This window comes from Gastrolobium bilobum, unplaced genomic scaffold (genome assembly GCF_033153095.1).
Source record: "Gastrolobium bilobum isolate Gb01-03AN ecotype WA unplaced genomic scaffold, APGP_CSIRO_Gbil_v1 utg69964, whole genome shotgun sequence".
NCBI classification, from domain to species: domain Eukaryota; kingdom Viridiplantae; phylum Streptophyta; class Magnoliopsida; order Fabales; family Fabaceae; genus Gastrolobium; species Gastrolobium bilobum.
In genome coordinates this window covers 48,066-73,736 of record NW_026899392.1, presented here as the reverse complement: position 1 = coordinate 73,736, position 25,671 = coordinate 48,066, and the positions used below count along the sequence as shown (strand labels likewise).

Genomic DNA, 25,671 nt, shown 5'->3' with positions numbered 1-25,671 from the left:
TCATAAAAACATAAAGTAAAAGGGAAGAAGAAGAAGAAGAACTTGTTCTTTAGAATCCTCCCGGAGCTCCACCGTCGTCTCACTTCAATAGAATATGTCTTCCCCTAATTCTGTCATAAGGATCCTATTTATAAGCCTCTTTTCTTTCTTCCAAAAATATCCCCATGACAACACAGAATAATTTTCCCGCAACCCAGTGCCAGTTGGCGCCGGTTTGGCACCACTTCGCGCCGCGCTTCTGCCCAAAATTGCAAAGTCGGAACAGCTTTCACGTAAAGTGGCGCCAGTTGGCGCCATAGTGGCGTAACTTGGCGCCAATTTGCTTCAACAAAGTGGCGCTACTTGGCGTGGATTTTTAGTGCAAAATGGCGCCACCCTTGCTTGGACTTCGGCGCCACTTGGCTCCATTTTGGCGCCAAGTGGCGCCATGCTACTGTGGCTTTTCGGTTCTTCAAAGACCCGGCACCGGTTGGCGCCATAGTGGTGCCGGTTGGCGCCATAGTGGTGCCGGTTGGCGCCACTTGCAAAGTACCGCTGTGAAGTTCGCAAACTGGCGCGAGTTCGCACCAGTGTGGTGTCGGTCCGTGCCGTGTTGCTATCCATTGTACTGTGATAAATCTGTGTGGAGTCGCGTCTACAGGCTTTTTATAATTTGTAATTTTCACTCTTTTTTCCTGTATAAACACAACCAATAGGTGAGAAATATTATTGACATAGAAAGAATCAATATAATTAGCAAATATATTTTAAATTGCTCTTTTATGACTCAATTCTTATCAATTTTAACACAGAAAACCACACTTGCCCGAGGCACATCAGATACCTTGAATTATGTTGCATTGGTACTTTTCACAATTCATAGCCAAATATATTCATTTTATATACCTCTTAACTGCTTGCTGTGAATTGTATGCCATATGACATGTTTTGTTGGATTAAGGGTAGCTTTTTGGTATGTTTTCATATCTGTCTGGATATATTCAGATATTTCAGATTGAATATTTGAATATGCATATCCGGATATCATATCCTGATATAAATATCCTGATACAATATCTGGATATATATATATATATCCGGATACAATATCCGGATATGGTGAACTAGATATCCGGATATTTTTCACGCTCGATGTTTTTAAAAATAGATGACCATTCATTTGACTTCGTTTTTGTTTTCCTTCTCTAACCCTAAACATTTCTCCCTATCTGCCAAATCCATTTCCATCACCCCACTTCCTCTACGAACATTGTGACCCTCCTTCTCTTTCATCCTCACATTCTAAACTTCATTCTTATCCTTTGGGGTCTCTGTTCCTTTGGGGTCTCTGTTCTCTGTTGGAAACTCTCCGTGTGAAGCTCTCCGAAATCCTCCCAAGGCTCCATACCATTCCTCGTGTGCTTTAGGTTGGTCTCTCACATTGTTAAACCTTTCTTCTTCTTTTTCTCCGTGTATCCACATTTTCATTGGGACTGCCTTGATTTTTTCTTTTTTTTCCCTGTTTTGGTTGATCCCCAGTTCTGAAATTTTTATTTATTTTTTCTCAATTTTTGTACTAGCTTCGATTCCCTCCAAGTGATGGCTGATGGTGAGCGTGAGCGCCGATCCAAGAGGAGGGCTGATGTCCTTACCTCTGCCTTTGACCCTGTTGTCTGTTTCGGTTTCGATCGCCTCTTTGATGGAAATGCGGAAGAGGTTCGTACATTCATCGAACGGTTCTCCACTCGTCCTATTTTGGAGCCGAAGTACTTGGACGTTGACTTCTTTGCTGCTCAGGGATTTGAGATTTGCCAGATTCTTGACGCTGTCAGCTTGCGTCAATTTGCTGCACTCCATTGTCCATACTCGGAGGTACTTGTTAGATCATTCTACAAGAATCTGGATTACTCTCGTGGCACTTTGCGCTCTCACGTCAAGGGAGTCAACATTCTGGTCACCCCTGATGATTGGGAGAAGCTAATTGAATACACTTTCCAGTTGGAGGATGCTGATGAGCCACTCAAGTTTGATGGGATTCATTTCTTGGACTTTCATTCCTTTGACCGTGTGGAGTTTGTGACTTCCATCCTCCGTCCTAGGACTGCACGGACCAACTTGGTCCAACTCTCAGCCAAGAAGCTGAGTATCTCCTCTCGCATCTTACTATATGTGATATCTCACATCATTCTACCTAGGCATTCCAATCATGCCATTGCTCAGGAGAATGATCTCTTCACCATGTGGGCCATTCTTAATCAGCTTCCCATCGACTGGCGCCACACACTCTGCTGTTAGATGTAAGACGCATCATATGGCTCCACTACTCACCTGCCATATCATATGCTCATTTAGCGTATTATGGAGCTAAAGGGTGTATCCATGGATGGGGAAGTGAAAAGAAGCTCATGAATGGTCGTAAATGCTTTGAAGAGAAGTTGCTTGTGAAGACGAACATCATCCTCTTACATGGTTAATGGCAATGGGATGATGATGCCTTATATGGTGATGCCTCTACCGATGACATAGATGAGGATCCGAGTACTCCGCAGGCTGCTGATATGCCAGCAGATCCCTCTGCTGCTACGGCTCCACTTCCTCTGCTGCCCCCTCCACTTGCTCCCCGAGGCTACTCTTCGCATGACATCATACTTTATCTTCAGCGGCAAGAAGATGCTCGTATTGCTTTCCATCATGATATCTCTGCTCGCCTCACTCGCAATTATTCCACTCTTGGTCTTGCTTCTCCTGCCGGTGATGATGGTGTTTCTCATGACGGTAATGATGAGGATGATGAGGCCACTGCTTCAGAAGAGGATACTTCTAGTGATGAGGAGATTCCTACAGCTTCTGGCTCCGAGGATGATGCTTAGTCTAGAATTGCTTGATGTTATTTACTTAGCTAGACTATGTTTTTTTTTTTACGCTTTGTAATCCTTTTTTTATGATATGTTTGAGTACTACGCGCATCTTTTTCATGTATGTATCATTTTTGGCTTGATGTTATGAATCTTGTTTTCCTTGGGATTTGATCGCACTCTTTTATTTCTTACACACTCTTTTATGTTCTCTTCTTTATTGGTTTACTCGCTTCCTTTTGATGCTGCCAAAGGGGGAAAAAAGGTATACTAATTTAAGAAACAATCAATTAGTCAATTTAAAAAGTAAATAGGGGGAGATATTGAAATCTAATTATTGAAATAAACTAACATGGTCTAAGGGGGAGTATTGGATTTCAAATGAATAATTTTATGCTACACTAACCTTCTTCATCAATTTAAGGTTTGTCATGATCAAAAAGGGGGAAATTGAATAATCAAAGTGATGATGTGGTTGCCACGTACTCAAAGTTAATACACCATGATACCACGTCAATATAGTTTTGATGATAACAAACAAACTCAAAGAGGAATGCTCAAGAACGAAGCAACATCCAAAAGAAGTCAAGCAAATGTGAAAGCAATGCAAATCAAGTATCAAGTCTCAAAGAATGAAGCCAAGTCCAAGACCTTATTGGTAAATTCATTTAGGACTTAGGAAATATATGTAAAGGTGTATAGATTCTAGCATTGCATGAGCTCAAGTCATACATATAGCTACTTAATCATAAAGTGCTTAAAAATCTTGGTTTAACAAGTCAAAAGTGCATCAAAAGGTCTCTAAAATAATTTAAGTACATAAGCAGCCTTGCACAATGTAATCACACATATTCACGATCTTAAATCATTCATTTGATTTAAAAGAATGCATCTTTAATACTAAGCATTAAAGAAATGTCAAAATGAATGGTTTGATATGTCAAAATTGGTTTGGAGAGATACTTACATGATCTAAACACTTCTAAATAGTTTCCATAACCAATTACATGCATTCCAAGTTATAGAAACCGTTTTGAAAGAAAAGAAATTCAGAATTCGTGCAAAAAGGGTGTTGCAATGAAATATTCGGATATTGAACTCTGAATATCCGAATATGGGCATGAAAAATATCTGGATATGTACGGATCCCAATGGCTATAAACGGCTAGTTTTCAAATGAGATGTCAATATAAATACCCACATCAACAGTAATGAACAGTGGACGACCATAGATGAATTATTGAACCTTTATTACTCATTCTAGCCAATTATTGCTCATTGATTACATACTTTGATCATTACATACACTTGAGCTCAACTTTCATTTAAAGCTATACACCTGTTAGTTCTTCAAATTGTATAATTTGTATTTTGAGAGTACTTAGCCATCCTTAATCACCTCTATCTGATTTCTTGAATTGAGAGGGAAGTGAACCCTTGTGTAAGGGAAAGAAAAGTGTTTCTCTCCAAGTGACCGAAGTCTTGGAGAATATTATAGTGGTTTGTTGAGCACCCTTGTAGCTCAACCGAATAGTAAAAGTTGATAGAGTGACTTCAGTCTGGATGTAGGTCACGGTGGTGGTGACCAAACCAGGATACATCTCATTTGCAATCTCTCCAACCCTTATCTTTTGCATAAGCATTGTTAGATCATTTGAGCATATCTTGTCAATTATTTGCTCGAGTTATTTACTATTGTTTAGTCTCTATTTGTGGCAAATCATATATACTTAAGAAATTCGTTTTCAAGAAAGAAAGTGAGGCATTTTGCGAAAAAAAATTTAATTGAGTTTGAAGCCACTTGTCCAACATTGTAGTGGTTTGTCAAGTACCCGTGAAGCTCGAAAGAAAGTGAAAGATTTAATTGAGCTACTTCAGTTTGGACGTAGGCCACCAGTGGTGGTGATCGAACAAGGATATATTGTATTTGCAATTCTCTAGACTCTAAACTCTTTATTTCTAGCACTTTAATTGCTTCTTTGATATTATGTATGTCCTAGTATATATCATATTATTGTTGTAGATTATTGCTTATATATTTATAAGCTTATCATATGTCAAAGTTTCTATAAAATGTTAATTTAGAAACAAGGGGGATTTTGTGAAAAATTTGTAATACTCAATTCATCCCATCTCTTAAGTATGGAAGCCACATTCCTAACAAAAAGAACAGTGATGGGGAATGAATTTAGGATTAAGAAAATATGTCTTTGTCAAGTGAAAAGAAAGAAGATTGCAAAAATTATAAAAAATTAAAAAATCATAAGATATTATTTTATTAAAAATAACAAGATATTATTTTATTGAAAAATAATAATATATTTAATTATTAAAAAATAAGATATTACTGTATTTAAATAATAAAATATTATATATTAAAAAATAAGAGTCGGGCTTGGAGGCTTAGAGGTCAAACTTGCTAAAATTGGCATGCGGCTTGATTTCTAAACAAGACTTTTAATGAACTCAAGCATGTACTACTTTTAAAATGGGTCAAGCCAAGTCAGATCAAGCTATAGGTCCTTCACAACTCGCTTGACCCATTTACACTCCTATTGACAAAAATTACTCGGATCTAAGATAAAATTTATAATTATTTAAATATATTTTTAAATGCATGTTTACTTTATAAAAAAAAAATAACAACGAAGCGGCAAAAAATGGGCGCAATTGAAATAAAGGAAAACGAAAAAAATAACAGAGGAACCGAATGAATAAAGACTGTCTTTAAGGCGTAACCAAATATATATGAAGATAAGGTGAGGAGATTTTTTTTATTTATTTCATTTAGAAAATATTTTTATTCACAAAAATTTTATTGGCCTAACAAGTAACAATTTGAATCAAACAAACTTTTTTTTTTAAATTTCGAAGCACGTCTTTATTTGTTCATGTTATGAAAATGAATAAAGTTTAAAAAAATTAAACTTATATCGATTTTTTCAGAAAAAGTTTATTGACTAAATTAATTAAAAATAATAATTTTAACATTGGAGCATGAACATTTGGCAAAGACTACTCAGATCTAAGATAAAAATTATAATAATTTAATAAATTATTAAATACAAGTTTAGTTTTTTTATTAAAAAAATGAAGCGATGAAAATTAGCGCAATTGAAATAAAAGAAGACGAAAAAATAGCAGAGGAACTAGAAGAGTAAAGTTTGTCTTTAAGGCGTAACTGAATAAATATGAAGATAAGGTAAGAGGAAGAATTTTTTATTAATTTCAATTATTACAAAATATTTTTTATTCACAAGTATATTTTTGGTCTTATATGTAACAATTCTCACTAAACAAAAATTTTATTTTATCTATGGAAGCACATATTTATGTGTTCACATTATGAACATGAATAAAGTTTTGAAAAATTAACCTTATATCGATTTTTAAGAGATATTTATTGACTAACTTAATAAGAAAAACTACTTAGATCTAAGATAAAATTTAGCATTGGAGCATGGACATTTGACAAAGATTACTCAGATCCAAGATAAAATTTATAATTATTTAATAATATTATTAAATGCGTGTTTACTTAGCCAAAAATGACTGATTGAAATAAAGGAAGTCGGAAAAATAGCAGAGGAGCTAGATGAATAAAGAATGTCTTAAAGGCGTAACCACATAAGTATGAAAATAAGGAGAGACAGAGAATTTTCATATTAATTTCATTTATTACAAAATGTTTTTAATTTACAATTGCTATTCTTTTTTTTTTTGGCTGAATTCTTTATTCTTTAGATCAGTTACAAATTGCATCAAATAATTATTTTATTTTATCTTTCCTACCATATCTTTATTTGTTCACGTATTGAAAATAAATATAGTTATAAAAAATTAAACTTACATCAATTTTTTCTAAAAGCATACTAATTAACTTAATTAAGAAACTAATTTAAGTATTGGAGGATGGACATTTGGCAAATACTACTCAAATCTAAGATAAATTTTATAACTATTTAATAATATTATTAAAGGCATATTTACCTTTTTTTCAAAACAAAAAATGGCATAATTGAAATAAAGGAAGACAAAAAAAATAGTATAGGAACCAGATGAATAAAGATTGCCTTAAAGGCGTAACCGCAGATGTATGAAAATAAAGTATGATGAAGAACTTTTTTTATTAGTTTCATTTATTACAAATCATTATTTTTATTTACAATTGTTTTATTCTTCAAATCAATTACAAATAGCGTCAAACAAAAATTTATTTTATCTTTCCGAGCACATCTTTATTAGTTCACATTTTGAAAATATATAAAGTTTTAAAAGGTAAATTTATATCAATTTTTTCAAAAAATATATTGATTAACTTAATAAAAATAATAATTTTAGCATTGAGCCTGGACATTTGGAAAATATCACTCAATTCTAAAATAAAATTTATAATTATTTAATAATATTATTAAATATATATTTACTTTTAAAAAAAAATAACAATGAAGCTGCAAAAAATTGCACGATTGAAATAAAAGAAGACGAAAAATAGTAAAGGAACCAGATGAATAAAGACTGCTAATGTTGAAATAGGACTATTCTTGGCAATGACTTAAAAAACTTGTTGTGGACTTGGTAACTGCACCGGTCCTACAAATAATAAAGTGATTGAGTAAGAATATCGTTCCACAAAGATTAGATTTCAAGCACTAATTCTCTATTTTTGCTTAAATTGGAAAATTTGATCAAGAGAGTTGAATGAAAACTAAATTAAAAACAAAGCAAGAAAGCAATAATTGAGTTACTTCATAGTCAAGAAAACACAATTAGGGTTTCAATTTTCCCTAATCTCCTCTTTATGTTCTATTAAAGCACTTAGTTAAACATCCTTTTTATATCGCCAATCGATTTTCCGTAAGTTAATTAAGGCTTAATTCCTTGATATCGTAATTATTTACTCTCTTTAAAGAATTCTAGTTACCCAATTGTTCTTAAAAAAATAAGGATTAAATGCAAGAGTCATAAATATTGCATAATCCCTATGTCTATCTTTAGAGTCATATGAATTAGTGATGAATTTACCAAGCTCGATTCTTGTACAAACATCTATATTGCCATACACAAATCCTAAATGAACTCACAAGATCAAGAACTCATAGAAGGGCATGAAGAAAAGATAAATTCATTCAATATAAAAAGAAAATATTACATTAAAGATTATTCAAAAACATAAAGACTTGATTAGGTTCCATATATCCCTAACTACAAAGAAAACTAGCCTAGCATAGTATAAATAATAACGCAAGAAAAGGTAAAGGCTTCCCCAAACTACATCGATCTGATGAATCTTCACGATTTTCAGCGTAATGTTACCTCTAACTTATCTCCAACTTTCAAAGGCATGAAAAACACATTTCTCTGATGTCAAATGTGCCTCAAATGTCTAGAATTTTCAAGAACTTAGTAATTCCTTTGAAAAATAACTTAAATATGTGGATGAATCATTGTTTTAGGTAAAAACCACATAATGGGCCTTAATTGAGTTGCAAACAGACATTAAAACATGATCTAACAGAGTTTTTCACGTATTAGTACATTGAAAAACGTTATTTTGACAATAAGAACATTGTTTTCATGCTTTTGACACAACAATGAGAGTGTTAGGTGTCTAGACACATTTCTATCATTTGTCATAAGGTTTGCTCCTTGTAATAGCCATAGGAAAGATTTTATGTGTTTTGGACCATTTCACCTTTATATTCTTTCCTAGTTCAAGTTCCCATTGGTTTCCCGTACACTTGTTAAGGAATGATAAGTTGACTTCACCGAGAAACATCCATCATTTGACCAAGCCCAAGATCTTCTCCATTAAGAGAAAAGAGAGGAAGAATGGCAGTTATCTTCCTAACAACACTCGCTGGTAAGAGATGCCCAAAAAGGTCCACGTTTCTCTCCTTTGTTGTCCATCTAGCATTCAATGTTCTAGTCCCTTTGCTCTTGGGGATAGGATTAACTATATGCTCTGCCAGCTTTTGATGTCCATGGACCCGCGGATCCAACCAAAATCGTGTTTGCTTACCGTTCCCTATCATCATCTTGGTTTCGTCAACACATGAGGTCAGACTTTAGTTATGCCTCTCCATAAGTTCGATGGGTTTCTGTGTATTAGAATGTTAGGGATTAATTCTTCTCCTACTTCGTACTTGTTGCATAGCACCCTTGCCAACAAAGATTCCTTATTCGTAATCATATAGTGGACGACCTTTATTGAAGAGCTTTATTTGTTTGAGTCATTGATTGTAGCCCGAGACCTCATTCTTTCTTAGGTTTACAAATACTTCCCCAAGGTATAAGATGGACCTTCCTTTTCTGCCCTGAAGATCCCCATAAGAACCCTCACGTTAGCTTTCCTACCTCGTCACATGTCCAAACAGAAAGCAGACAAGTCTGCATGGGATACACCATAATATATGAGAGTATGAAATTGCTCAATGTCAGATAACCATCCAGGGAGAGAGAGTTTTGCACCCATGAATGTAATTTAGCTTTTAGGCGATCCAAAATGTGAGCAAAAGTGCCCTGCCTTGTGTGTTTGTGGTGTAGAGGGATCTTCAGGTAGCGACCAAGCTCTGAAGTTTGTTTGAATCCCATATATTGGCTTATTTTACTAGCCCTATTATGATTGAAGTTTTTTTGAGAAAAACTATGTGTGTTTCCTCTGGGCTAATTTTCTGACCTGAAAACCTGCAAAAAAAAAAAAAAAAATCAAGGATTCTGGTAATCGTAGTTGCCTAATCCATACCTACTTTTGCAAAAAGAATTAGATCGTTAGCAAAAAATAGGTGAGATATAGGAGGCCTATGCTTTCTCAAAATTATTGGTTTCCATGCTCAAGTCTGAGTTCTTGCATGGATCATTTGACAAAGTCTCTCAATGCATAGGACAAACAAATAGAGCAACAATGAATCTCCTTGCCTTAAACCCCTGGATGGATTAAAGTATGTCGTGACTGCACCATTTTGCAACATATTCATGGAGGAAGTTAGGATGCAATGCATGCTAAGGTTTATCACAGGGTCCGACAATCTGACATCTTGTAATGTGTCATGCAAAAATCCCTAGTCTACTTGGTCATATGCCTTTTTTAGATCAACTTTAATGGCCATCCAGCCTTTCTTCCCTTTCTTAGATCTCATGCCCTTTCTTAGATCTCATGGAATGCACAATCTCCTGGGAAATTATCACATTGTTATCCCTTGCCTCCCCTTAATAAAGTTACACTAGTTCAGTAACACTACCTTGGGCATGTATTATTTCAATCGATTAGCAACAATCTTTGTTATTACTTTGAAGATCACGTTGCAAAGGCTGATAGTCCATAATTGCTTGATTGTTTATGGGTTATCCATTTTTAGGATCAGGCAAATAAGTGTTTGGTTGATATCCTTAACCTTAGTTAGGTTGTCGAAGATCTCGTGGACTAGGTTACAAACTGATCTTTTTCCCCAGTCCCATTGAGATTGTAGGAAGGTTGCATGAAGCCCATCAATGCTTGGGGCTTTGAACGGTCCCATATCAAAGACTATTGCTTTGATCTCTTCATCCATGGGTTTACGAGCAATGGTGGAGGAAAGGTCTGCTAGAGATGGGAAAGCTCTACAAAGTGGGAAGGGGGTCCAAGTGGGTTATCATCAATATATAGGTGTTGAAAGAAACTCATAGCCATTTGGACAAGTTCATTCGGATCTCCTACCCATTCTCCATCGTCCTTGCAAATAGTTTTATTTTTGTTTCTGCGACATCTAGCGAGAGTAGTGGAATGAAAGAACATCGTGTTTTTGTCTCCCAAAGCTAGACATTTACTCCTGGATCATTAAAACCACGTTAACTCTTCCCTCAGGTAGATCTCATTGAGCTCCCCCAGAGGGTTTTTTGGAGTTTTCCAGCTGGTGGTTTGGATGCACTGCCAAGCTATTGTCAATCCCTCGGATGTAGGAATACAAGTTACTTTTGCATCTGTTGAGCTCTACAAAAGAATTCTAGTGCCATTGCTTTGCCTACTATTGAAATTCCCTACTAGCGTGAATCCAAGAAAGGTCACTACCCCAACAATTCCTCACAATATCTCAAAACCCCTCTGTCGTTAGCCAAGATGCCAAGAAACAAAAAGGTTTGTCTCTTACTGCATTCTAATTCACTTGATTTTCACATGCTATAATTGGTCTATAGTCCGAACAATAATAGGGAATGTAAGACAATTATGTAAGGAAACGCCAGATTCTAGGTTTCTTTTGCATAGAGCCTGTTACATTTTGTTTGATAACAACTATCTTCCTCGGTGGCGCCATCTTTGGCTTTCAACCCTTCACCTTACTTTGAACTATTATCCAACTCCTAAAAGCAGCGGTGTCCACCTGCGGTTGATTGTTGTTCGTTTGCTTCTTCTCTTGTTGTCCAAACATCTCCTTATTGTCATTTCCTTGAGTGCATTGGTCTTTTTGATGACCGTACTTACCATAAGAGAAAAAAATTAGATGTAACCCCTTGTATGCAACAAGGAAAACACAGTTTGCAATTTTGAATTTTGAAAGAAACCCTTTCGTAGATCCACCTCGACACATATTCGTGCAAACCTAGCACGTTCTGTCATCTCCCCACCTCCCATTTCTCCCCTATGTATCGAGTTACGGTCTATCTTCAATATCTTACCAAATATATTCCCAATCTGCTATAGATGATGTGGGGTGTATAACTCTATAGGAAGTCTTGGAATACTCATCCATACAACGTTTGAAAGTTTCATCATAAGGGTAAAAAAGAGGCCTCCATCTCTGAATAATCACACAATGATTAGCCACGATCCACGGTCCTTCGTGTAGAACATGGATGTAGTCTTTTAGGTCCGAGAACCTGACAAAAAGGTAGTCATTTTCGAGATCAATGATTTTATGTGCTCCAGTTAAACTCCACATCTTTTGAAGGCAATTAATAAGAAACCTCATCCCTACTCATTTCCCCAACGGTTTCACAATTAGGGTATTTTGCCATTGCCTGCAGTTCTCTTTGTGAGTCTCGATGGAGAAACGATATGTAAGACAGAAAGGGTCTCCCATGTATGGCTCATCTACCTCTTCCTTTCTTTTATGCTTTTTTATTCATCTTTCATCATCGCTATCGATTCCTCCAAATCTCCATTGAAGTGGAGCAAGGTGTCCTTGTATGAGACATGCTTCCTAGCATATTCCTTCATAGTGGGTTACAGGCTCTCCGAAGGAGTCTCTACTCCCACTACCTTTCCATCCTTTTTTTGGGCTCTTTGGCTCAGGCTCATTTCTCTCTTGCATGTTATCATCCATATTATCATCCTCAATCGCATTCCTTTTTGCTTTCTTAAAACTTCGCCTCGGAAGGTCCTTCTCTTCTTCCATGGGAACCCTCATCTCTTTCATTCTCTCTCTAAACTCTATAATTATATATCTATATCTTCTATCCTTGATGGTAATGGTTAAAATTTTAATCAATGAAAACAATATAATGATCACAAAGAGATAAACAAAGACCAAAAAATAACCAAGAAACCAAAAAAACAAAGACCAGCTTAAAGGCAAAATGGCATAAGTATGAAGACGAAAAAGCAATATAACAGAATGTTTAGGAAATTCTTGTTAGGACATTAAGATATTCTCTCAACGTGTGTGAGGATGCCTAATAAAATGTAAATGTCAAAAAAGAAAAAAGAAAAAATTGAGTTATTGGGTGAAATATCAAATCATGAAATTCAGTTTTCTAGTATTGATATCCAAATCAATTATGATCAAGTTTTGATGAGTCCACGATGAGATGAGATTCTATTGTAATATTATGAAATTTGTGAAGTTTTAGTGAAGAATAAGTAATAAAAAACACAGATCATGATAAATCTAGTCATTATGTTAAAATTTCCAACATTTATGATCTCCAAATAAATTTGATGCACGTATAGTTGACCCATTGCAGATGGCCCTAGGAAGCCCATAGTCAACCAGGATTGTGTTTCAATAAGTAAGGAACATTTGTTAAAAGAAATAGTAATTTGAAATATAACAAATTACGATCAAATCCAAGTTCAAATGAAATAACAGATATAATTGTGATTTGTTTGGCAAGAAAAGAAAAGTAACACATTTGTTATGATTTGAAATCTAAGATTTGGGATTTTTTTAATGATTTAATTGTAATTATTTATTTATTTTTAGAAGTTAATTACCTTTATATTTATTTTAGGAATCTTTCTTATTTTTAGGATTTTAGATTTTGAAATTTGGATCAATTTATAATTAGTCTATAAAAGGGTGCTTATGTCCCTTATTTTAACAGTTGAATTTTGTTATTTTGATAATTAAAAATTGAAAACCGAAGGGTTACTCTTCTGTGAAAATTTCAACTCTCTGTTTAGTCATTTCTTCTATGCAATTTCTGCATCGAAATTATGATTGAATTTTCATAGCAATTAATTTTTTTTTATTTTATGAGTCACCAATAATTTTTTTTTAATTAAGAAAAAAACTTTTTTATTGAAAATTAAGTTAAGCTTTAGAAAATTATGTCCAAGAAGATGAGTTGATACCACTACATTCCTTAAAATTAATCGTATAAATTATGGGAATATAGTTTATTATATTGCATGAGATAATTTGTTTCATGCAACACATAAAAAAATAGATGAAATCCACTTGCTTTCTTTCTCTCTCTTCTTCGTATGATTGTTATGCAACATGAGAAACTATATTCTCATAAATTATTAATAAATTATTTTTTTTATGTCCATCAATTCATTAATTATTCAAGTAATTTGGTTCGAGTACTTTTTCCACAATTCAAGTACTATCGTACGGTTATCTGTTTTAAATATAAACTAAAATTACTTAAACTCAAGCTCGTAGTCTTACAAGTTACGACTTCCAATTGACACACAGTGACAAAGCCACTTAGGGTGTGCATGACAATCATTCTATTTCCTAGCACTGTTTCTGAAAAGAAACAATTCTTTTCTATTTCTGTGCCTTGGAACAGTTTCTGAGAAAAAAAATGTGTTTGATAACATATTCTATTTTTATTCCGAGAATGAGAATTGTGTTTGATAACATAACAAATAATATAATAAAAAATAATTCCTATTAAATATAAAAAAAATTCGGATCATCACTTTCATTTTCATATGGTGTGGTTGTGGTGGTGGCGGCGGCGGCGGCAGTACAATAGTGGTGGTGGTAGTGACGTGGTGATGATAATGGTGGTGGTAGTGACGTGGTGATGATAATGGTGGTGGCGGCGGCGACAGTACGATAGTGGTGGTGGTAGTGACGTGGTGATGATAGCGGTGGTGGTTGTGACAGCAGTGGCTGCAGCGATGGCGATGATAATGGTGGCGGCGACGATGATGGTGGTGGGGATGGTGGTGGTGAGGTGACAGCAGTGGCTGCGACAATGGTGATAGGGATGGTGGTTGGTGGCGACAACAATGGTAGCTGTGGCATAATAGTGGTGGTTGTGATGGCATCATGGTGGTGATGGCAGCGGCGGCGGTAGTACTAGTGGTGGCAATGGCGCGGTGATGGTAGTTGCGGGGGTGGTGTAATGGTGGTGGTTGGTGGTGGCGGCGGCGGTGGTGACAGTAGTGGCTGCGACAATAGTAGTGGTGGTTGGTGACAGTGGTGGTAATGGTAGCGGTGGCGTCATGGTGGTGGTAGTGGTGGCGATGGTGGTGGTGACAGTGGTGTGGTGATGGCGGTGGTGGCGGTGACGACATTGGTTGCGATGGTGGTGGTGGTGGTTGTTGGCGGTAGTGGTGATGACGGTGATAATGGTGGTGGAGGTGGCGACAATGGTAGTTGTGGTGGTGGTGATGGTGGCATGATGGTAGTGATGGGTGGAGGTGGTAGTGGTGGTGGCGGTGACATCGTGGTGGTGGGGGGTAACGACGGCACTAATGGTACAACAGCGACAGCGGCGGCGATGGTGGCAACGGTCGTGTCGGGATGATAGTGGTGTGGTGGTGATGGTGGTGATGGTAGAGGTTGAGAGTGATTGAGAGATTTAAGTTTTTCTCATTTTGTGCCCGGGAACAAAAAAGCAGAAATTTTCTGATTCTTTTTTCTGTTCCCCAGCACAAAAATTAAACCGGTTCATCCCGGAAACAAAAAAAGAAACCGGTTTTATCAAACGAGTTTTCTATCTATTTCTGTTCCCGGGAACAGAAATTAAAGAAAAATTAATTCCGGGAAGGTTGTCATGCGCACCCTTAGTGCCTAGGCAATAGCTGATTTTCAAAAATACTACCTATTTTTTAAAAAATTTATTGTATAACCTTGGTATTTATTAGATTTTTAAAAATAATACTATATTGATACTAGCTGGATTTTACTAGTTGAGTCTTTTGGCACTAACTAAGTCTTTGTCTCTGACTCCGCCACTGAACACACATATAAGTTGCACTTTATTTGTTCAGTTGAGATTTCATTCGAATGGTTTCATAAATACTCCCTATATTAAAATTTATAAAAAAACAAAACAAAATCTTTCCTATTTTACGTTTTTCGAAGTATTTTTATTACATCCTTGGAGTTAAATGTATTCAATTTCTCATTAGTCCACAACCAAAATAGAAGGAAAAATAAAATAAGGGCAACGCAGATGTGTTATCAGGTGTGGTAGAGTGCATGGTAGAAATATTCTCCATAGGCTCACGTGAAAATTTGAAGTGAGACAAGGATCGAACTTCGAATGGGACCTCCAACCTTGCATTTATGGAAAATACGTAATAACAACATAAAATACCGAGGTTTATTACTCCATCCACTCGTTTATTTTTATTTATTTTTTGATACATTAGTTCGAATTGAACACACAATTTAATACAAACTACTCAAATCTCTTACCATTAGATTAATCCTAATAACTTTCATTCATTTGTTCGCTCAACTTGTGTGATGGATATCTAATAAAATTTCTCAAATCTAGGAATGAACAAAGGTAGAACAACACACGAATAAAAAAGACGAAAAAATAAGAAGACCAACCCTATGACATGGCAACAAAAGCACAAAGATTATTCAAAGCTGATATACCATGAAATGAGATTCTATTTAATTAGAAATCTGCTATGTCTTGAGGAATAAATAATAAAACACAAGAGTTAGAAAAGAATCGAGTCATCAAGTTAAAATTTCTTAATGTGATGTCCAAATCAATTATCACTGGGTTTTGGCAAGTCTTACTTAACTTGATTTGATGAGTCAGGAGAGCAATTAATGATTTTATTAAATACTTGTTAGCGTTTTTTTAGAGTGATTATGTAACACTAGAAGCGTATTTATTATTATTATTATTTGAGCGACAATTTAATCGTAAAAACATGAACAAATGAAGACAATGCAATGACGTACGAATGAAGACAGAAAATCAGGAAGCATGAAAACCAACCTGTAAGGATGTGATGGCATAGAAGCATAAAGATGATGAAAACAAGATACCATTTGACACTTTAGTGCCCAAAGACTACTTAAATTTTAATGTACCATGAGATGGGATCCTCCTTTGATAAATTTACCAATTCTCAATGAGGGATAATTAATAAAAAAACACGAGTTAAAAAGAATTAATGATCATACATCCTATCCCACAATATTCTTCTTTGGAAATATTCCAATCAGTTTATTGCTTCGCGACTAGTTCAATTGGGAACGGGTCCAGGATTAAGGCTTTAAATTCCTTCCAAATGTGGTATCGGGAGGATCGAACACATACTCTCACCTTCACCTGTTCAGCTTCCATGCGCCAACTAAGCTACCACAATTTGATCCTATCCCACAATATTCCAACCAGATTAGTTGGGTAATTGAAAAATTGCGAATATATTCAAAATGAATTGGATTAGAGATCGAGTCATTAAATTTAAATTTGCTAAATTTGGTCTCTAAACCAATTGTAGTCAAGTTTCATATGATTAACTTGAAATAATTAAATGAACGTATTTGAAAAGTCATATATAGCTTGTATTTTATGTTTGAGAAATCCCCATTACTTGTTCATATGCTGGTATGCTTTTGAGTTTAACACGTATCCAAATTTTTTTAAACGGTTTGATTGTTTTTAATTTTAAAATCAAAGGTTATAAAAAAAAAAAAAAAAAATTACTTGACACTCATATGTGCTTGAGAAGTTTTATGTGGTCTAATTAGAATAATATTATAGAAGAGTATATTACAGATATTCAGAAGTTGTACAAAGTCTAGTTAGAATATATCAAGATTTAAGGGTAGTTATTAAATAAGTCTAAGTGGTTGAAAGATAATAGAAACATGTAGAAAATAAAAGAATTCTGAATAATATATACTGTATATTGATTAATATGAGTTTTTCACAGTGTACATTGCTGTATGTTGAACTACATTATATACTGATAGTAATTAACTGATCTAACTAACAGAATAACTAACTCCTATAATGGACTGGGCTTCGATGGCCCAATAGCCCAATATATCCTTTCAGTGGTAAAATCCTCATTATGGATATAGAAAAAGGTATAGTGTACAAAAAAAAGGGTATAGTTTATGGATAATAGAGAAGGCAAGGCCCAAAAGGCCGAAACAAAGAGACCGTACATAAATTAAACGAGCCACAGATAGCACCAGTAATCTATGTTATAAGTGGAAGAGAATCCCATATTTTGACACCTGTATCTTGCTCAAGGCTTAAGTTGGTTAAACGTTGCTTCTCTGTAGACATGTGAGAGTTCCACACTTCCACTTGCCATCGACATAAATTTTCTATTTTATTTTTTAAAGATAGATTGTTTTACCTACTATTTTTTTTGTCTATTTTTGTATATCACTTTGAAACATTCTTAGATCAGAATCTTAACAAACATTTATCTTTTTCTCTCTTTTAAGATTCTGATTTAACGATATTATAGAATGATAGGCAAAGATAAGCAGAAAAAATAGTAGGTAGAATAATCTATCCCTATTTTTTAAGTATAAAAACAAGGGAGCAATTAATTATTTTTTTCCTTATTTGATGAGTTTCCATTGATTCGAGAGTCTTTATACTGAGAGAAGGATGAAAATTTAATTTCACAACATTTTTAATATAACCCATCTTAAAAATAATTACCTTATAGTTGAAAATTACTTAAATCTAAATTTCTTAAACTCAAGCGGTAGACATTAGCAACAATTCTCAATACCCGTCGGCAATCTTTATTACTCATGTAAGAACTTTTTTTTATAAAACACATCTTTAGTTATTAGAAAATTTTGTACGAATAATATATTATTTACTATTAAATAAAATTATTCCTACAAAATAAAAAGAAAAGAAATAAACAAAAAAATTTAGAAGAATATTATATTTACAAACTTCTTGTTTACAAACTACACTATACACTTTTAAATAGAGTATTACCGATCAGACATAATGTAACTTATAAACTTGTAAAAAAAAATTGTCAATATAAACGTACTCTCTTTTCTTAACGCTATATATGATTAACTTGGTTCCTCTCTAGACTTGTAGCCCTGCAAAGTACCTGCAATACCGAGTTAAAAGTATAGTTTTTAATGGTCCCATCACCTAAAACTACGCTTAAATCTAAAAGCACCAATTAGCTTTACATAAATTTGCAGTTTAATATAATATATACGATTTAAACGAAACTTTAAGAAAATAAAGTGTAATTTAAATACCCGTTGTTGATAGTTTTGAATGAGGGAAATCAGAATCTGAATATATAAAATAAGTAAATATTATAATATAAACCTTTGTCCTCTTTTTTATTGGTATAAGAATTTCATCTACGGCAATGAAAGAAGAATAAACTTGCGTTGAAGTCAATATAGTACGAATTAAAAACTATATATAAGTCATAACTTCTGTTCTATCCATGTTTAAAAATATGCTCTGCACTATAAAATAAATGAAGCAGTATTAAAAACCCAAACTAGATAATGAGCTTGCAAAGCGAAAGCTTAAAGCAAACCAATATAAAATTTAACTAGAGGAGAAACGAGAAAGAAAATTTGAATCCAATATAAAATTACCTTGATTCATTCATTAATTAAAGTAAGACACAACTGAATACAACAGCTCTCATATGAACATTTGATGAACTTCAATTAGAAAACATTCAAATTACCAAAGGAAAAAAACACCAACAATATTACAGTTGCCAATATGTTCAAGATCTAGTCAACTTTATGACAAAGACCCTGTAATGAATCAACCACTTAAAAATCTCTCATAAAACATTTATTCAGTTGCTGATGTGCCTCATATTATTCCAATATATGATAATATATATTGATTAGTTCACAACCCTGCAATTCTTTCTGATTTCACCATTAGTCCCAGTGAGAGGACTAATACTACTCAACTTCACCATAGAAGCAGCAAAGTCTCTGAAGAAAGCAACACTATTGGTACTATAAGTCCTAACCAAAGTATCTTGAGACCCACCATTGAAAAGAACTTGGTCTGAGTGAAGAAGGCCACGTTTAGCCACAAGGTCTCTGTAGTAATTGTTGTCAAAACGAGTTGGAGTGAGTGAATCAAGAGGTGCCAAATTGGTGTCCCCACCAGAGGGGGGGCAATTGCCCTTTCTTGAGGTGGCAAAGTTGGTGTCAATGTTGGTCTCATTGTATATGCGAGTTCTGAAAAACTGGCACTCTGTTTGACCTATGGTGTGGGCACCAGAGAGCACTGTGACGTCACGTGCACTTAAACCTTTGGCGGCGAACATGGAGGTGAGGGTGGAAAGGTCTGAGAATGGTGAAGGGATTTGGTTGTTGGCTGCAGTTTGGCTTGCAGTTCTTGCATCTCTTCTGCCAAGAGGTACTGCATATGAGGGTCCTCCAAGCTAGAAAATTAAATAATGATGAATTATTAGAGACAAGAAGTGATAAATGAAAATTAAAGTGGAAAACACCATAAGACATAGTTTATATATGTGTACGAAGGGTAAGGCGCGTCTAATCCGATTTCGGGTTTAAATTTCTTTCTTGGTTCTATAAGAGTTATATGGTAGGAAAAGTGATTATGTCATGTTATTGAGATTCGTTTTCCGTGCTTTAGTTTTTTTTTTTTTTTTTTGCTTCAAAAAATGTGACCATATGTGTAAGAAACTTTACTATGTCATGTTAAAGTATAAACGAAAATCCTTCTTTCTCTTAGGAGTTGCAATTTTCAAGAATCGAATTCACTGTCGCTTTTGGAGATAAAATCCTAGAATTCAGTTGGGTTGCAACTGTATTTTTCTGGTTTTTTTAAAAGAAAATAATGAGTGGTTTTCTTGAGGAAGTGACAGGGTTGTCTGAAGACTTGAATTGCATGAACCATAATTTTTCTCTTGATTATCTTGTGTCATAGAATTATTTTATGCAAGATATATTATATTGGGAGGACCCCACTAAATTATAAAAAGTTGACATGATGATCATTACATGTGAGAAAGCCGAGAGTGTGGAACATGGTTTGAAAACAAGCCCATGTCAAAAGGAAATGTTGGGATAAAAACAAACAGCAAGTTAGCTACTTTGTGAAAATGACTGGAGGTTTGAATGAAATTGCAAGATTTCAGTGCATTCTCAACAGGAGCAAGAAAAAGAACCTCTCTTATAAAGAAATGACTTTTTTCACAATTTTTTTTCTTATATAATTCTTCAATTACCTTTTTACACATATTATTGGTACTTATATTGATCCCAAGACACGTAACATCCTGTACTAAAAAAAAAATTAAACTGATAATTTAAAAAATTATATAATTTATATTAAAAATTGATGTACAAATATTAAAGTGACTTTACTTAGACAATGTTTGGCCTATCTCCTTTTCAGACCTGAAATCAACTTTGTCAATCAGAGAAAATTGACCCCATTTTTATGTCTCTTCAGATCCCATAATTAAGGTGGAAAAAAAATTAGACTGGACATGTACTGTGCAGTATAACATGCATAACATCATAATCGATTAGGTAAAGAAGACACTGCCAAATAAAAAAGAAATGGCTCTCACCAGAGCTATTCCATCTCTTGCTGCGAGTGCTAGTATATCTGCACAAGACACTGTATCTTTGCAAGCAGCTTCGACATTGGTTTTAATGGTATCAATCACTTCGAAACCCCTTGCTGAATTTTGGTTAGGTGCTGCATTTTTCTCACCTACAAAGGTGGCACTGTCATCCAACAACACTGACCCATCACAGCCCTGCAAATTAGAAAAGAAATAAAACTGAGATGTTAATGTTGTCTTATAACTAAAGTATAGCCCGTGACCTTTAATTTTAAAAAAGAAATGATACTTTCGTACTACTTATTAGTTATTACTTTGTTTCTTTTGTAAGATTTACATCAATGCAATTCTTTATATCTAGATTCAGTCCAATTCTTACAAAAATAATTCATCATGTGTGCAAGTTCTCTACAAGGAATAATATGTACACATACTTCCATTTCCATGACATATTCAAGTAATTTAAGCACTCTATATATATATATGTGTGTATTTTTTTGGCAACTTCGTAAGTGATAAAACTTAAGGCTAAAAGCTATACAAATTCTTTTATTTAATCAACATATATATAGATTATGCAATGATGCAAAAGGTTGCGGATTCGAATCGGAAAAACATTGTCCTTGAAAACATATAAAGCTAAGACTGCGTATAAGGATTGTCTCAACATTATACTTGCTAGTCGGAATTTAATGGGATGTGATTATATATAGATTATAGAAGTAACAAAGAGATTATGATCTTACATTTACGAAGCAGTCATGGAAGAACAAGCGAAGTATAGAGGCCCCCATACGGGCTTCTTTATTGAGAGCTTGCCTCATTGCATTGCGCACAATGGTTTGAAGGTTAGGACAAGTTTTGCCATAGAAATTGGTAGAAAGTTGTGCATTGGTAGAACAGAATAAGAGAGAAAGAATGGATAGTGTAACAAAGAAATGGGTAAGGGGGGCCATCTGTTTCAGCCACAAATAAGGAAGCCCTTTGTGTATTGAAAGGGTGTATGTGTGAGTTGTGAAGAAGCCTAAGGTAGAGGCGTGCGATATATAGAGGAATTTGAAGTTGTAGGGCAGGGTGCCAGTGCATGCAGACAAAGAAAGGCAGGGATCGAATCAAAACGAGAAATGTCAAAAATAATGTGACTCAATTTTCAAACTTGTCTGCTCCATACGCGCTTTAGTATTTTTTAAAGTTTTTGGGTGCAACTTGGAGAGAAAATCTGAGAGATAGAGGTGGCTCACTATTGTAGTAGGTAACTTGCTCCCAATAATAAACAAGGAAAAAGATCCATGATTGAAAATTATGAAACTCAAACAAAGGGAGAAAAAGCTTTAAAATATGAACTAGTCAATGTTTTAAGTGGAAAAACAGATTTCACAGTGCCAGATTCCTTATTGAGTTGAACTAGAAAAATCGGTTTAGTCTCTTAATTATATGTGCATAGACTAATATATTCGATTAGTTTAACGATTTTTCAATTTAATCTTGTTTATTTCCTTGGATTTTGAAGAATATCGGTGACGGTGGTCATATGATTTCCTTGTTTCGTGGCTTGAGGTGATATTTTGAATGTTTAAACGTTATAATAAAAATTACATAATATATATACTTTTTCTACATATGATTTGCGCCTTTATTGCTTGTTCAACTTTTATCTTTATATATTTCTCTTAATGAGAGGAGATGATTGCTGTTACTTTACACGTCAGCACTATTCATAATTTCCTATATATATTCCACAGAACGTAAATAACGTTGCAAAAAGGAACTCCAATGTATATCCCACTCAAAAAAAATGCTTCTAATAGTAACCATACCCTTCTAGGAGAACCCAAACAGTGATCAGTTAGACCAGCTTTTTACTTGGTGCATGCACGTAAAGCAGCTCTGAATCTAACTTAACTAGAGTTGATTTAGTCTAACACATCTTTGTCATAAACATTTAAAAAAGGGGGAAAAAAGAAAAGAAAAAGAGTTGGTTGCGTACACATTTCTTGCACATCATTCTCGTGAAAAATAATTTTGAAAACTTTTAATTTATATGTTGAGTTTATTGTTTCTTATATTTCTATTTTTTTTTTTTTCTCTCCTCTCCTCATATGATGAATCTTATATACTTTTATGTGTGTAAGAGATAAATTTATCTCTTACAACTTAAAAAAATAATAAGCCGTTGTATGATTTGACAGAGAAATCTGTAGTCCATATTTTAGTGGTCGATCAGTATAGAGATGCGTCTTGGATAAGGATAGGTTATGAATAATGATGGTAACCCACGTTACATGCATCCAGCGGACATATTATATGTCATTTCATATAACAACAAATTTTTCTTTATTCAAACCTGCCTCTCACATGTTATATAAGCTCTCTGAAGATATGGTTAAGAAATAAAATATCATAATATTATTTTTTTGCTCAGCTTTTTATAAAATCAACTAAATTTAAGGAAGATATATAACTGAATCAATATACATGACTTTTAACATAAAGAGATATTTTATAATGATACAAAATTTCTAAAGCCATTATTAGTTATTTATTATTTCTATACTTTTACTCATTTTGTTTTCGTATTTTTTTTTTGGTATAGCGTTGAGCTAGTTATATATTAATAGATTGTCCAGGTTCTTGTATACTCAAATCAAAAATATTTTAATTACAGCTGGGTTGTATCCCTAAAACAAAAAACTAATGAATTGATAGTTTTTTATATAGAAAATTGATTTTTTGTGCTTTTATTTACTGGAAGTGTTTAAGTACAGTCTACTTAGTACTCAGATTATCATTTTACAGACTGATATTATTCGGAAAAAGGTGACATGTTAACGAACTTAAAATGATTTAAATTTCTTTACGACGCCACGATAATGAGGTTTGGGACCACTTAAACATGGGTCATGGTCAAATGTGGCGATGCAATACATGAAACATGGACTCACTCACGTACTAGAGTTAGAATTGGGGGTTAAATATTTAAGACTCTTGTGTACATTTTGTTAATCATATTAGTATATTTAACCGACCACGTTCAAATTATTACCAAGGTGTAATAGTCTCCTTCAGTTTTTTTCCTGCCATGTCTGTATTTGGTGATGTACTGATGTTGGCATGAACTATAACAGAAGAAATGCTGGAGATATTACAGAGATAGATATTCTGTTTCTTTATTTTCCCCTGATTCTTTCTACCGTAGTTATTAATTTCCTGATTTGGTTTTCCACACGCATTGTGTAAAAATAGCTGCTTGTGTTCAGAGTTTAATAGAATGAACTATAATAGAAGAGATGTCGGTTGTAGCATTTCAACAGTTAACTAATAATATCATCCTCCAAGGGAAAACTATGCCCCGGCCAGAAAGGACAGAGAAAGAATGGAACAAGTAATGGGTGGGGCTAGAAAATTGACCAATCCTTTAAAGACATGTTTAAATGGATTTTGAAAAAAAAAAATAATTTTTTACGAGTTATTTTTTTTAAAAGTTAAAGTTATTTTGTATTTGGATATAATATTTGAAAAGTATTTTTTGGGTAAAAATATCATTTGGATATTAAAACAAAAAAAGTACTTAATAAATATAAAATGACTCTTATGCCCGTTTCTTCTTAATCAGTTTCCACCGCCCAACAACAATAGTAGCGAACTGGGCGAACGACTACGATGGATCTACTTCACCAATACTCAGATGTTACGCCCGTTTGCATTAAAGAATAATCACACCCTACAGAAACTCTTTCTCTCCCCACAATGGATCTACTTCACCAATACTCAGACGGCTAAAACGACGACGATCCAAACTCTCAAATCCAAAACCACTCTTCTCTTCCCCTTTCTTCTTCGCATACTCTTCCGCATGCTTCTTCTGTTCCTCCATCAAACTTTAAAATCCACCGTAGTAATATGAGTTTTTGGCTTCTGAGTGAGAATTTGGGTTTGTACTTAAGAGAGTGGGGGTAAAATATGTCTAACAATTTTGTTGGATGGACTTTGGCTTATGCTATTCCAAGAAACCAAAAAATTTAGCTTTTTGAAAAAGTAAAATTTTAACTTTTTTTTTTTGGCTTTAACTTTTTTTTTTTAAAGCCACCATCCAAACATCACAAAAAATTGAGAAGTCCTTTTTCTTTTTTAAAAAGCTGCCTTTTGACTTGGAAAAGGCCCATCCAAACACCACGTGTTGTGAATTGCATTCTTTTCGAGAGTGGATCTTCTCTAACATGACCATGTGATAAGAAAGGAGAGAAAAAAATATATAAGAAAGGAGAGTTAATGATAATAAGAAAAGAGAGAAAAAAATATATAAGGATAAAAAATTACACAATTATCGTGGTTGAAATAATTATTAATAGTTAAGATTCACCCCACATGACATGAGAGGATCAATTTCCATTCTTTTCTCATTTATTCTTTTTCTTCAGTTCCCTTCCCTTCAAGTAGGGTTGGGCATGGATAGACTCGAACAAGTTTTTTTTTGAACTGAACAAAATTAGTTTTATTTTTTTCCAGAACTGGTTCATGATTAAAAATCAATTTATGATTTATAGCTGGTTCCAAATCAGTTCGGGTACGCAAACTAGTTTTCAACGGGTTCGAACCAGTTCTGAACGGATTTCTAAACCGGTCTCAAACCAATTTGAGTTAAAACAAATTAGTTCGATTCTTTTGGTTTTCGATTCTCAAAACTAATTAAGAAAAATGCAATTCGGTTCGGTTTACTTCAATTCGAAAATTTTGAACAGCCCTACATTCAAGGATATAATCATTGAATATGGAGAACCATAATGATTAATAAAGCACCAAGCGACCAACTATTCATCTTATCTTATGTGAGACTCATGGAGATTC

At 34.2% G+C, this 25,671-nt stretch overlaps 1 protein-coding gene across 1 annotated transcript; it reads right to left on the bottom strand.

Moving 5' to 3' along the window:
* Positions 1 to 19,119: 19,119 nt before the first annotated feature.
* Positions 19,120 to 25,589, bottom strand: LOC133290165 (peroxidase P7-like). Its single transcript, XM_061488224.1, has 4 exons — positions 25,550 to 25,589; positions 21,573 to 21,730; positions 20,830 to 21,021; positions 19,120 to 19,671 (listed from the first exon to the last, which is right to left on the bottom strand). The coding sequence occupies exons 1-4, from the start codon at positions 25,587 to 25,589 to the stop codon at positions 19,120 to 19,122; spliced, it is 942 nt and encodes a 313-aa protein (XP_061344208.1).
* Between the last annotated feature and the right edge of the window lie 82 nt (positions 25,590 to 25,671).

Coding starts and splice junctions, on each gene's coding strand:
- LOC133290165 (XM_061488224.1), bottom strand. CDS start 25,589: ATGATTATATCCTTGAATGTAGGGCTGTTCAAAATTTTCG. Junction 21,731..25,549: donor AGGGCTGTTCAAAATTTTCG/AATTGAAGTAAA, acceptor TTTCTCTCTTAT/TCTGTTCTACCAATGCACAA. Junction 19,672..20,829: donor CAAGAGATGGAATAGCTCTG/GTGAGAGCCATT, acceptor TTAATTTTCTAG/CTTGGAGGACCCTCATATGC.